Genomic DNA, 12,681 nt, shown 5'->3' with positions numbered 1-12,681 from the left:
GTTTGTTTATGTGCACCATATTCCTTCCTGTCCTTGACTCCACCTCCTAATCCAGGTAGGAGAGGCCTAGAGAATGGAGGCAAGTTTTAAATATTGTGAATAATCTTGTATTAGTGGCGGCTGCTTCTCCTTGGCCAGGAGGACAGCAGCAGGGTTGGGTGCGGGTGCGGGTGGGCCCTTGACGCATGGTCCTTGAACCTGGCTTGGTTTACACATATGTGCTTCCAAGTCTGCTTTGATTATTGGCCTAGCAACAGCTGATCCTTTACATGAAGGGGTGGGACTGGCTGCTCACCATTTCATCAAGACTGGACCTCCTTTTCTCTTTCTCTTCAGCTGAAAACATTACACAATGATCTGACCCAGGAGCTTCAGCTGAAGTGCAACGCAGAGGTCAGGTACTGCCAAGGCGCGACTCTCAGCTCACGCTGCTATGTCTGTTTTTACCAGCTATTTATTTAATACTGTCTTTGTCGGTGATTGGTTTGCTAAAGATAATAAGAACACAATGAAACCCAGAGACATTATATTGAATGCCAGCTTAAGTCCACAGGGTCTTTCATGTCTGCCTATTTCTTGTCCCCTCTAGCTGTGTAATTCAGAGGTTTCCCCCCCCTCAATTTGTCACCATCATTGGCCTCCCACGCCTCTTCCACTCATGAATTAATTTCTGCCACATCTCCGTGGTGTCTGTGCTATTTTATCCCTCACATGAATAAAAGATGCTCTATTTCTCCAGAGGTTTCCCAAATAATTCGTTCTCTGAGTACACTTCAGTTTACACACACCACCTATTCTACTATTTCTTCCCCATAAATATGTGAATGTTTGTCCTCAATCTCGGTTACCTCCAATGTGCACACATTTAGCTTCTGGGGCTTGTCTTCAAAGGACTGGTGATTTAACTCTGATGCCACCTACCTATGTTCTGCCTTTCATCTGTCCTCCTCCTCATGCTGTTTTAGCCTAAAGACAAGAGCGCAGATGTGGCCTCCAGACATGGACAGTCTGATACTGATGAGGCCCACCAGTGATGTGCGGTAATACCTCTCCCTGTGCACATACATGTTCCTCTTGCTCGCTGTGGGACGGGGTCTCATTGTCTAGGCCCTCTTCTATTATTCCCATCTTGATCGTCTCCACAGACCTTTGATGGGGATCCATATCGCAACAGAAGCCAGGAGTCATTCATTGACGGTCACAATAGAGGAAACCTAGAGTACTCATTTATTTAGAACACCATAGAAAGACAACCATGATGAGATTATGAGAAATTGCAACTTTGAACAGAATTCCATTTATCTTATAGAATATATGTCACAATTGTTTAACGTAATGTCTAGGGTTAAATGCAAAATAACCCATACTTGCCAGCACATCTCACTGAACGCGTTGCTGTTTAACAGGACTGAGAATGAAGCCCACAGTATTTCGACGTTTCCCTGATCTGGAGTTGGACAGGAGAGGCATCTACTAACATCTCACTTACTTGTCGCTAAAGCCTTTCGCAAAGCACGGTGGTAGACTCCTGCCTGCTGCATGTGCAGACTCGACCAGTACATTCTTCACGGTCTCCGGCAGGGAGCTATTATCTGTTATTCTGCGAGAACAGGACAAACACATGGTTTTGGGTCTATGTTTGAGAAGATCATCAACATCTTCTCTTCAATCGCATTCCCTACAAGGTAGTTTCAAGATGGCTCCCAGGCTCTCCTGGTGAAGAGGTGGAGCTTCTCTGAGCTCCTTCTAAATGGGATAGAATTAAACCGGCTCACTGGAATTGAACAGAGGTCACACGCGCCTGGGACACCTTGGAAACCCATCCAGATCTTCTGGATCCTCCAGGGTCAGGTGTCCCTCCAATGGGCGATCCACTTCATTGCTGATTTGGTCCAAACATTTATAAAGCCTGAAGTCTGCTCAAGTCTAAGTTCTGAGAATACTGGCCATTCACTGACTGCACTGTCAAGCGTGCTCTCTGCGATGTTTTTGTAGATCACAGGGGCCACAGCAGCTACAACCTGCATAATGCAGAGCTGTGTACGGCACCCTTATTAGTGCTTGTACAGCACACTTCAGTCATCGGCCACTGGCACGCCCTTGATGCACTGTGGGGCGTCTGGGCGCTATATGTCCCTCTGTTTCTCAGGGTTCTTGCAGACTGGTGCCGGCTCACTGAGTGATGTTTCCTGCTGCACTCTTCATGTCGGTCTTTCTTACTCCCCGTTTAAGCGTCTCTCAGTCCTTGTTTTAGTGTCTCTCATTCTATCTCAGTTCTAGTGTATGTGTCTCCCTGTGCCAAAGCCACTGGTCATGCCTCCCAGTCCATGGGTTTCAATGCCCGGATGTCAGTGTTTGTGTCTTCTTGACCCAGTGCCAGTGTCTCCCTGTCTCAGTGACAATGGTCCTGGCTCCCAGTCCTGTTGTGTCTCCTTGTTCCAGGTTTAGTGTTTGTGTCTCCCTGGGCCAAAGCTAATGGTCCTGAATCCCTCTTCAAGTGTGTGTCAATGTCCCAGTGTCGGTGATTGTGTGGTCTTGACCCCGTGGCAGCGTCTCCCTGTCTCAGTGGCAATGCTCCTGTCTCCCTGTCCCGTTGTCAGTGTCCCCTTGTGTCAGTTTCACGAGCTTCCTGTTCCAGTTTCAGTATTTGTGTCTGATGTGACCGTGACATTGGTCCTATCTCCCTGTCTCCTCGTTGCTGATGCAGTGTTTGTGTATTATTTGTATTTATTATTACATCTTTAACAGAGTTCAGCATTACGACTGACAAAGGGTACTCATGGTGATAAGCAGAACGCTAGAAAGGTAAAGGCGAGCAGAGGCGCCATGTTTTAAGTTAAGCAACGTATGTCCATGTTTTCTGTGTGTTTATGCCTTATCTGTGACACTTTAATGCCTTATGTGTGACACTTTAATGCCTTATGTGTGACACTTTGAGGTACACTTCGCTCCAGGCAGAACATAGAAGTTATGTCCATGCAATTAGATAAATATTAAACATTCATGTAACGGTCACTGCCTTAAAACATTACTTAGTGCAACTGTTAAAATTCACAAGCTGGCTGAAGGTGTAAATCACAAAAGGCTAGAGAGTTATATCATAGGCGCTGCTACTCCCCCCACACACCCACCCCCCACATGCAGGATGGAATTGTAAATTGCTCTGCTGACAATGCAGTTACAAAGTCTAGGATACATAAATTCCCATTTATTGTCAGGAAAACCATTAAAATCTAGTGCTTTCGTGTACTTGAAATGACCCGAGACTGCCATTCCCATAATGAATTGCCTTTATATGAATGCTCTGGAGTAGGCCATTCAGTTATCAATGAAATAATCTGGCAATTTATTATCAAAAACGATCATTTTATTGACCTCCGATGGATGAAAGTTGGTGAAGGCCCTGCCAGATTTTCCAACCTACGACCTCCTGGGCGGCTCATCACAGCACAGGCCTAGACTGCAAATCTATTGAACAGAATTGCTTGTATTGAACTCTTGTTTAAGTGAATGGAACTGCAATACACTTGTATGAGCCAGGCATGTAACAGTCCTGCTCTCCCTGAAACCAGCTTATTAACGTGGTTTGTCAGTATTTAAACATAGCGCATGCACTCTCTAGCTGGATTTCAAAGCATAGCTTCTAAGCGACCTTCAGTAATATCTTACACCAGCCACCGTTCAATTTTGTTCACACAGATGTCATGCAAACAGTAAAATCGTAACTTGACAAAATAGTCTCATGGAGACATTAAACTTGTCAGATTACGTGGAACTAGCTAAGGTCACAACAAACACCACTGGTTAGAAACAATAAGATTGTTAGAAATCACAGCCAACACCATTAGTTTAAAAAAGTTACAAAATGTTTTATTTTATGGAAATTAGAAACACTGTCAGACAATTACAAGGCATAATTAGAGCACAAGGGGTCAGGTAGGTGCAGCTGTCTGTGCCTGACGACATAACCATTGTGATGGTATGCACACTCTCACTTGACTCATGAGGATACATTTATAAATCTCATAGATTGGACCATCTTCTAGGTCCCTCTGGTGGCACCACTTCAATTGATGAGGCCATCTCTTACACATTCTTTCTTCCGCTTGGTCCTGAAGAAGTGCTAGGGATCTCCTCCTGAGACCATCAAGAGCGCGAAACATGTCAACCGAACACATTCTACTTACACACTTGCACAGTATTTCACTCAGCTACTGAGGGCCATCATCAGCCGCTAACCCTTTGGTTTTTTAACTTGTGACAGGCGGATCTCTTTCACTAAATCTGCTCACTACAGAGACCCTCTAGTCAATGTTTACTCACCTATCACTGCACCAGCATTACCTCGCGCTCATCATACCGCATGAAAACAAAAAGATCTCTGACAAAGCGACCCTTTTTGGGGACCCGTAGGGCATTTCAGCGCCGGCCCTATGAGGAGCACCGCCCTATGATGAAGCATGACATCCCTTGGGATGTGTGAGGGCACCAAGTAAAAGTCACTACCCCTCCTCTCTCTCTAAAATGACTTTCTCTGTCTTTTCTTAGGAACAGTGGCCCTTTATTAGTATTGATTCATTATTCTGGAGCACGGGCACTGGACCTTCATTAAGCTCCTGGTCCCGCGCCTCATTTTAAAATAATTAGAAAAGCCTCATCAATGATCAAAACAGCAATCCGTTGGTGGGAATCGCTTTGACAGCTTTTACTCAGGCAAACAAACTGATGTTTTGATATTGATGAGACTTTTCTATTTATCCCTTGGATCTGTCTTGTGCTATACAAAAGCTGTGTATATTATATTTATCATATGCTAATTGTGTTTTTGCTTTGACACTGGGGACACTTTGTCTTGGTGAAATTGTTGTGTTACTTGTGTGTTTATGGGACCAAAATATAAAACTTTTTTTTTTTACCTTTTTGAACTAATGGTGTTTGTCAAACATTCTTATTTTTTCTAATCTGTGGTGTTGGTGAGGTGGGGCCGAGCCGGCGACCAAGATGGCCGGACAGCGTTGAAGCTCTCAGAGCTTTACCCTGGAGCGCAAACTATCCCCTGTGCAGCAGTACAGTACCCGATTTGGGCGGCTGTGGACCAGGGCCGGACTGGCCGTACCGGGCACCGGGCATTTCCCCGGTGGGCCGCTAGGGTGGGGGCCAATTTTGGCTCCTGGGGCCGTTTTTGTTACAGGGCCGTTTTTGCAGCATAGTTGCAAAATCGGCCCCTGTAACAAAATCGGCCAAACCGGCCCTGGCAAACAGCTCGGCCGCTCCTAGGAGGGCCAGCCAAGCTCTTTGCCAGGGCCAGTTTTCCTGCTGTGGACCGGGGGTGCTGTGGCAGGGAGGTTACAACCGAATCTGGCCATCGTTTTAATGATCGGTGGGTGGCCCTGCACCGTGGCCTGAAGCAGCCTTCAGAGGCCTCGTGGGGACAGGGCCCACATGTGAGCCTGAGGGTGGGGTCGTGGTGAGCTGGGTGCCTGAGTTTGATGCCTGCCGGAGGCCAGGATTGAGTCGCAGAGAAGACCGTGGACCCGGATGGGCACGGCGTCCTCCTCAGAGTTCTGTGGCCTGCAGTGCTGACAAGTGACCCCGGCGTATGGCGTGTGGCCTACTACGGCACTGTGCACCGCTGCTGCCTGATCGGGCATTCAGCCTCACCTGATGGCGGCTGCCCCTGTGAGCTAACCGCTGCCTGCCTGAGCTGCTCCAGGTGGGACATGGCCCGATTAGGGGGGGAGGTTTGGTGCTGCCGCTGGGCAAAGATGCAGCCGCATTGACTGGTGTTCTTGTGACGCCTGCTCCGCACGATGGGCCTCGACATTTCTGCAAGACCCCCGCTGTGGCGACCGGGGATGGCCTTGTGGGGGTAGCTGAGCCCCCAGAGATTAGTGCTGCGCTGTGCATTGCCTCCCTTCTGCCTGCTCCTGAGGTCGACTGAGTGCCTGCTGCTTTTGCTCCTGTGGCACATATGACTGGATGGTTACCTGCAGGTGGCTGGGGCTGCATGCTGGGGGCTTAGTGTAATTTCCAACGCTTGGGCTCCGACATTAGGAGCCACTGGCTGGCTCACGGTGAGCTCAACTCTCCCACATGGGTTGTGGGGCAAGGCCCATACTGTGGTGTTTCTGATGCACCTACAGCAGACTCCAGAGAGCCACCGCTCATTAAGCCTGCCTGTCACCGGCACTGCGACTTACTGCCTTTGCTACTGAGATGCTGCCTAGCTGTCCTCTACCTGGCACTGGCGTTTGGCTCCTGTTGGCCAGAGCAGCTCAATCTTAAGTTACTGCAGCAGAGGGTAATGCTACTCCTTTGCTGGGAAAGGCGGGTATGTTACAATGGGATACGGTGACCCCACACAAAAACAACTTACCTTTGAACCAACCAGGAACCCGCTACGCCAGCATTCACCCTCAGAGTCCACTAGTGTCTCAGATTTTGCAATGGCAGACCCTCCCCTGGATGGTACGGCAGCCATCATGGCCGAGCTGTGTGCCAGCTTCAAGTCTAATGTGGTATATGTGTAAAAGGAAGTAAAATGGACAGTCCTACAAAGCGGGGTGTAGCTCTCTCCAGGCACCACACATTCTCTAAGCCACCAACCATTCTTTTGTTGCCTTGGAATTGAGGGCACTCACAGTTGTGGGCAGTTGGGGGTGGGGAGTGATCATGTGTTATCATCCAGAGTGCCAAATGAAGGGGTACTCGAGGGCCACACATTTCCTAACACTTACAGAAACATTGTTAATGCAATAGGGGGTTGAATTAAATATTGTGATCAGAGTAGCATCCCTCCGTCCCTCTGATGAGGTAGCGGCCAAACAAATCACCCTGCAAATCAAAGAGCGCAGGGGAGCACAGACTGTCAACCAAGCAGCCCCATAGACCTTTGAGGTCAGAATTCTGCAGGGTCATTCCCCATGGTGAAGTAGTTACCAGATCAGTGTATGTAGTCCATGGTAATCGGAGTGACCACATGGTCCATCTGGTGAGTGTCTGTTGGATCATTAGTTGTGTCTCCTGTGTCTTCCTCTGTGGCCCTCCTTTGTGATTGATCTTGTGCCTCTCAGCTCCTCTGCTGCTTCTGCGGGAGATGTCTGGTCCTTCTGCATTACTCAAGATGTTAGTCTGCTCGGTTCCTTTTTCAACTCCGAAACCTCTGCTTTGACTGAGATGTCAACAGCCATAGTAGGCGAGATGGACTCTCATTTCATATGTTGCTCCAGCCACTTTCACACAGCAGTGACCTCTGTTGAACAAGAAGGCTGTGTCACCTGCTGTGATCTTAAGCTTGGCTGTGACCCACAGTAGGTGTTGGATCTACATGTTTCAAAGTTTCCTTTGTACATCAAAGAATGATCTTCTTTGCTGTTGGACCGCCCTGGTAAAGCCCGGAATAATCAAGACTCCTGCATTTCCACCGCAAAGCATCCATTTCTGATGATGATGCCTTGGTTTCATTAATTCAGTAGTTGAGTTATTATTGTGGGGTTCTATTAATATATATAATGCTAGCCTCTAAAGTAGCAACTTATTTACCCACGTTTGATTCATGCTGTATTGTTCTGGACCTCGTTTTCATAGACCATTTCTCGATGTCCAATAGTGTGCTATTGATTACTGTTCAACTGTTCATGTTTTTTCAAAATTGAAGAAAGAAATTAATTCGATTTTTGGGAAAAATTTGCAGTTTAGTATGTAGAATGTAGCCATAAAACCAAAGCCAATGTTGCGGGTGTGTCGGACCAATAATCTTGATGTTTGTCGGACCAATAATCTTGATGTGATCTGGTAAAGATTTTGCGTACCATCCATTTAAAAAAAAATAAACTGGGGTGTCCCTGCTCTTCCAAATGGCAAACACCTCAAGAAGCAAGGTGAGCTTAATGTGACGGGTACAGATATGTAAACTTGTTTTTAAACTATCTATTTTAATTGTTTTTCTACATTGATAAACCGCACAGGCTCCTGCAAGAAGCTCATGCTGCAGAACTCCAAGCCACAGAAGAACGGTGGAACAGTGCACTTGAGGAACTGCAGGCCAAGATGGATCAGAAGATTGGTAAATTAGATCCTAATCCATGATACATAATGGCAAATGATCAGATTTGTAATCCCAAAATGCTTACAGTGCTAAATCAGCTAGAGAAAGGAAGCATGCACTCCATCCAGTGCAACCCTCTTTGTCTCGGCGGGGTTCATGAAGTCCATTGCTGACAGCCTCCGAATCGGGAGTCCGATAGGATTAGACCAGTTATGATTGCACAAGAGTTCCAAAAGTAGCCCTGTTTTTTGGATACTCCATGGATTTTTATATAAAATATTGTGACTGGTGTGATCTTCTCAGTCTCCTGCTTGTGGACAGTACTTGGCATTTGTATCCTTCATTATCATTAGATGTAAGTCACAGTGAACTGATCTGAAGTGGAGTTGGTGGTGTTGGATGTGGAGTGAAGAAGGTCCTCAGGAGATCGTAGTTATTAATATTAAGTTCTGATGGGCACAAATTAATAGTAATTCCGCAGTGCAAGCGAATGATGGGGAACTGATTTCTGCATTAATCTTTAAAAAAGGGCTAACCATTTTTGGCGCTATCAAGCAAGATCTCACATATCCATGTCAGGCATTAACGTCTCTACAAAGCACAGATAACACAGGTGGCTGCAGTTTACATCTTTAACCGGCCCCCAGGACCGTCATAACCTTGCTGTCTTACCAGAATGGCAGAAGATGCATCAAATGTAAGACATCTGATTGCCATCAGAGGGTCTCACTGTGACATGGTTCCATTGCCAGGAGGGTGCCTCTCCATTGCAACTTGTTCTACCAATAAATTACACATGGGTTTCCAAACAGTCTTCAACATGCTTTTGACTTTTAATACCTTTGTCGTAGTCGTTCTTGGACATGTAACCTAGTATTGAACCAGACCCTTCTCGTATATTTACAATTTTGGGATTTGCCATTCGAGTCTTCATGCTGCAAGGGAAAAAAGACTAAGATGAAGAGGTGGTAGGGTTCCAGGCAGGGAGACTAGAGTTGGGCTTGGAAAGGGCAGGTTTTAAGCCTATTCCTGAATTTGAGGTACATGAGTACATGGCCAGGTGTGACCAGTAGTGAGTGCTACAGTTTGATAGAGTACACTTCTTCTCCTTTCAATGTCTTCCTGCTTTTGTGAATATGGAGGGGTGTGATGCCAGCTGAGGGCAGTGGCTGGTGTGGTTTGTGGACCAGGAGATCCTGACCGCTGGCAGTAATCAACTTTTCCTCTTCCCAGATTGGCAGTTTTGCCATGCCATCCTCTCATGCCACCCTCTCTCTCTCTGTCACCCCCACCCCCCAGCTTTCCCCTGCTTTGATGATTGGTTGCCACACATCTCCCCTATTCTTATATGGGATGCAAACCCACCTCAATTGCGCCTCTTGATTGTTGCCCCCTGGCTTGCTGTTCCTGTTTTCAGAACTTTGCACTAACTACTCTGCTACGGGCCAGAGAATAAGGCGGGGGCACCCAAGCTGATGTAGAGACTGCCTTTGGTCGCGGTCTCAAGTGTGCACTGAACAAGCGTTTCTTCTATTCAGTCTGCTGATTACCAGCTTTTCTTCAAACCCAGTCTGCTGATTATCATGCACTGGGTATCTTTGGAGTATAATTTCGATGAATGCGGCAATGTGGAACTGGCATGGCTCAGGTATTATAGCTTTGAGCAGTCTTGTTTGGACAGGGTCCAACCTGAGGCCTGCTGTAGGACCCTAGATACAGCAAGGGTATCTCTTACAATGAGCACCAGGGTTTCTGCAGTCCCTGGGTGCTGCCAGCAGGCTCAGTGCGGGAAACCCCGTGGGATCACTGCCAGTGCACTCGGCGGTGTAGGGTACCATGCTTGAACTACGTGGCATCCTCCCCTTGATCTGGCCGTCCTACCAAGACCAAGAGTGAATGTTACCAACCTAAATTGATACAAAAGATGAGATGTTTGCCATCTAAAGCTGATCTAAAATGGGATGTTCAAGGTATGTTTTTTTTAAATCCAATTTTATTGCAAAGTATGGTCATACCTAGAACTAATTACAGAAGTGCTTACCTGACTGGCCTCACCAAATCATGTCTTGCCCTCTTGAAGCTGTCCTCTACTCTGCTGCTTGACTTATCTGTAATACCACATCACAACGTTGCTACCGCTGGTGTCAAGATGCACATACCTGACAGCTTTCATAACCTATTATGCTCTTCACATAAATAATTCTAAATACCTGACACAAAAACTTAGGGCCTCATGTACGTAGCTTTTTTCATGCAGCAAACAGCTCGATTCGCAGAATTGGAAGTTTATGACCGGAAAAACACATGTTTCTATGTACAAAGGTCCATTTTGCGATTCAGTAACCCATTACCGATTTGCAAAATAGGTTAGCGATTCGGTATTAGGACATGGAATGTTAAGGGCCTCTGCAGGGATTATAAGAGCAATATCTGGTGGGGAAGGAAACTGGGGAGCCAGAGGGAAGCTAGTATTGCTGGGAGCTAGACGGTTGCTGGCTCTGCTGTACCCTGACAGGTAAAATATACTGTGTATAGTGGTTATATACACAGACCTATTATCAGGCCCGGACTGGCTGTTGCATGCACCGGGCAATCCCCCGGTGCGCCGCAAGGGTGGGGGCTGGTTTTGGGCCCTGGGGGCCGCTTTTGTTACAGGGCCGTTTTTGAAGCATAGCTGCAAAATCGGCCCTGTAAGAAAATTGTCCGAAAACCGGCCCCGGCAAAGAGCTCGGTCGCACCCCCAACCTCTCCTAGGGGGGGCCGGCCGAGCACTTTGCCAGGGCCGGTTTTGGTTCTCAGTCCGGCCCTGCCTATTATACACGTATATGTTCAGAATGTGCATTTGGTTTCCTGCTAACTGGTATCTAATACTATTGATGATTATCTACTCTGTTTGACATGTAAGAATGTATCTATGAGACCACTGCTAACCTGTTCTGCCGCCAGCCAATGTAATCAAGCACTGTATTGGGTTTATGTTTAATTGCAAAAGCCTCAACCCCTTGTGTGCTGGTGACGAACTCAGCTCGTCACAGCCGTTGGAACGTTCGCACGCGGGGATAATTTCCCCGTTGTGCTGAACGTTCGAAAACAGGTGTGGCTGTGAAAACACCCCGCAGCTAAGGGGTTAAATAAAATAAAAAGAAGAGTGTAATGCAGATTTCAAGATGGTGAAGTTGAGAGAGTGTGGTAAGGTGAGGTAGAGAGACGTATAATAAGAGAGGAAAAAAGAATGTTGAGGTAGAGAGGGTGAGTTGGAATAGAGGAGATAAAGATAGAGATGAGAGAGAGAGGAGGTAATGATACAAAAAAGAAGCAGAGAAAGAGTGCTGGTGAGAAAGAAGTAAAGTAGTAGAAGGTGAGGTTGTGGAAAGGGAGTTTGAAAGGGAGGTGGAAAGGTAGATAGTTCACCAAACTATAACATTTTTAAAAGTTAGCTCTTACCGCATTTCAGCCCTAAGTATAAGGTCACTTTAACCTTTGTTTTAGCAGTGAATTTCTGAGTTTTTTTATGTAAGCTAAGATCTTATTACCATACCTAACTATAATGTCACTTTAACCTTTGTTTTTTCAGTGAACTTTTGTGTTTTAAAAAAAACATATTCTTAAAATTAGCAAAATCCCAACCCCCCTTGGGCAACCTGTGTCAACGCCCCAGGAAGTGGGCAACCCCTGGGGAGCAGACATCCCATGCTGTTCATGGCTTTTGGCCATTAGCAGTGGCAGTTGGCCACAGAGCTTGCGCCTAACCTACTCCAGAGCGGCCAATCTTCAGTCATGTGCAGCCGGAGTAGGCCACAGAGCCTGGGCTGTGCCCTGGCCTTGCACCCAACCTACAGCAGAGCACCCAATTTCCATGGTGCACAGCCTTTGGCCATGAGCAGTGGGGCTTGGCTGCAGGAGCCCAGACAACCCATGGCAGAGTGACAAACCCGGCAGGGGTTGGCTGCAGTGCTTGGCTTAAAGGAGAGTCCCTTTGATCAAACTCTTCAAACTGAGCCAAGGTGACTAAAGATGCAGTTCATAGAGAGATAGACTGAGACTGACTGTGTCCCTCCTCTGCACCCAAGCCCCCACAGCAGGTGGATGGAGAATTTTGACAATGTAGTCCTTAGTTTGTTATCAAAGTTATCGCATTGGTGAAAGAGCTTATCAGGACTGTGTCTGAAGCATCCTAATGTCCTGTACTTCAGTCCAGGTAGTGGTGGAGAATAAATGAGCTTGTCCATGTGATTGAACGTCTGGAGACTACAGGAGCCCTCTTTTAGGAAATTGAAGAGTTTGACACTGCCCCATGTATAATAGATCTAAATATGTATCAGAATGATTTATCGGTGATCCTCACTAGAGACATTGTTTCAAGTCGGTTGCAATTTTGACATAGTCTTTTTTTCTTTGCAGCGGAGTTAAAAGATGATTATGAACATTTGCAGATCTCCTTTAGAGCATACAAGGTTAGTGAGTAAAATCTGAACTAATCTAAGGCAAGGAAAAGCAGCACACCCTAAAGCTTCTTAATTCCCTTTGTTCTTTGTGTAGAAATTGAGCCCAGTCTCCCTCTCAACTTGACTTTAATGTCTTGCACTTTTGTGTAAACCACGGATCTCCAACCTTTTTTATGATGGGATTTACTT

General features: G+C 46.6%; 1 protein-coding gene across 2 annotated transcripts in view; it reads left to right on the top strand.

Annotated features, from left to right (window-relative positions):
• The window catches only part of TRAK2 (trafficking kinesin protein 2), a 704,082-nt gene that overhangs the window by 574,842 nt on the left and 116,559 nt on the right, over positions 1–12,681 (top strand). For both annotated transcript variants that reach the window (XM_078680216.1, XM_078680217.1), the window contains 3 exons: positions 337–398; positions 7,968–8,065; positions 12,449–12,501. In XM_078680216.1, coding sequence (XP_078536342.1) covers positions 337–398; positions 7,968–8,065; positions 12,449–12,501 — 213 coding nt within the window. The remainder of the gene's footprint in view (positions 1–336; positions 399–7,967; positions 8,066–12,448; positions 12,502–12,681) is intronic.

Source organism: Lissotriton helveticus, chromosome 3_1 (genome assembly GCF_964261635.1).
Source record: "Lissotriton helveticus chromosome 3_1, aLisHel1.1, whole genome shotgun sequence".
NCBI classification, from domain to species: domain Eukaryota; kingdom Metazoa; phylum Chordata; class Amphibia; order Caudata; family Salamandridae; genus Lissotriton; species Lissotriton helveticus.
Note: the sequence above shows the minus strand (reverse complement) of the source record. Positions and strands in the feature narration are given on the sequence as shown.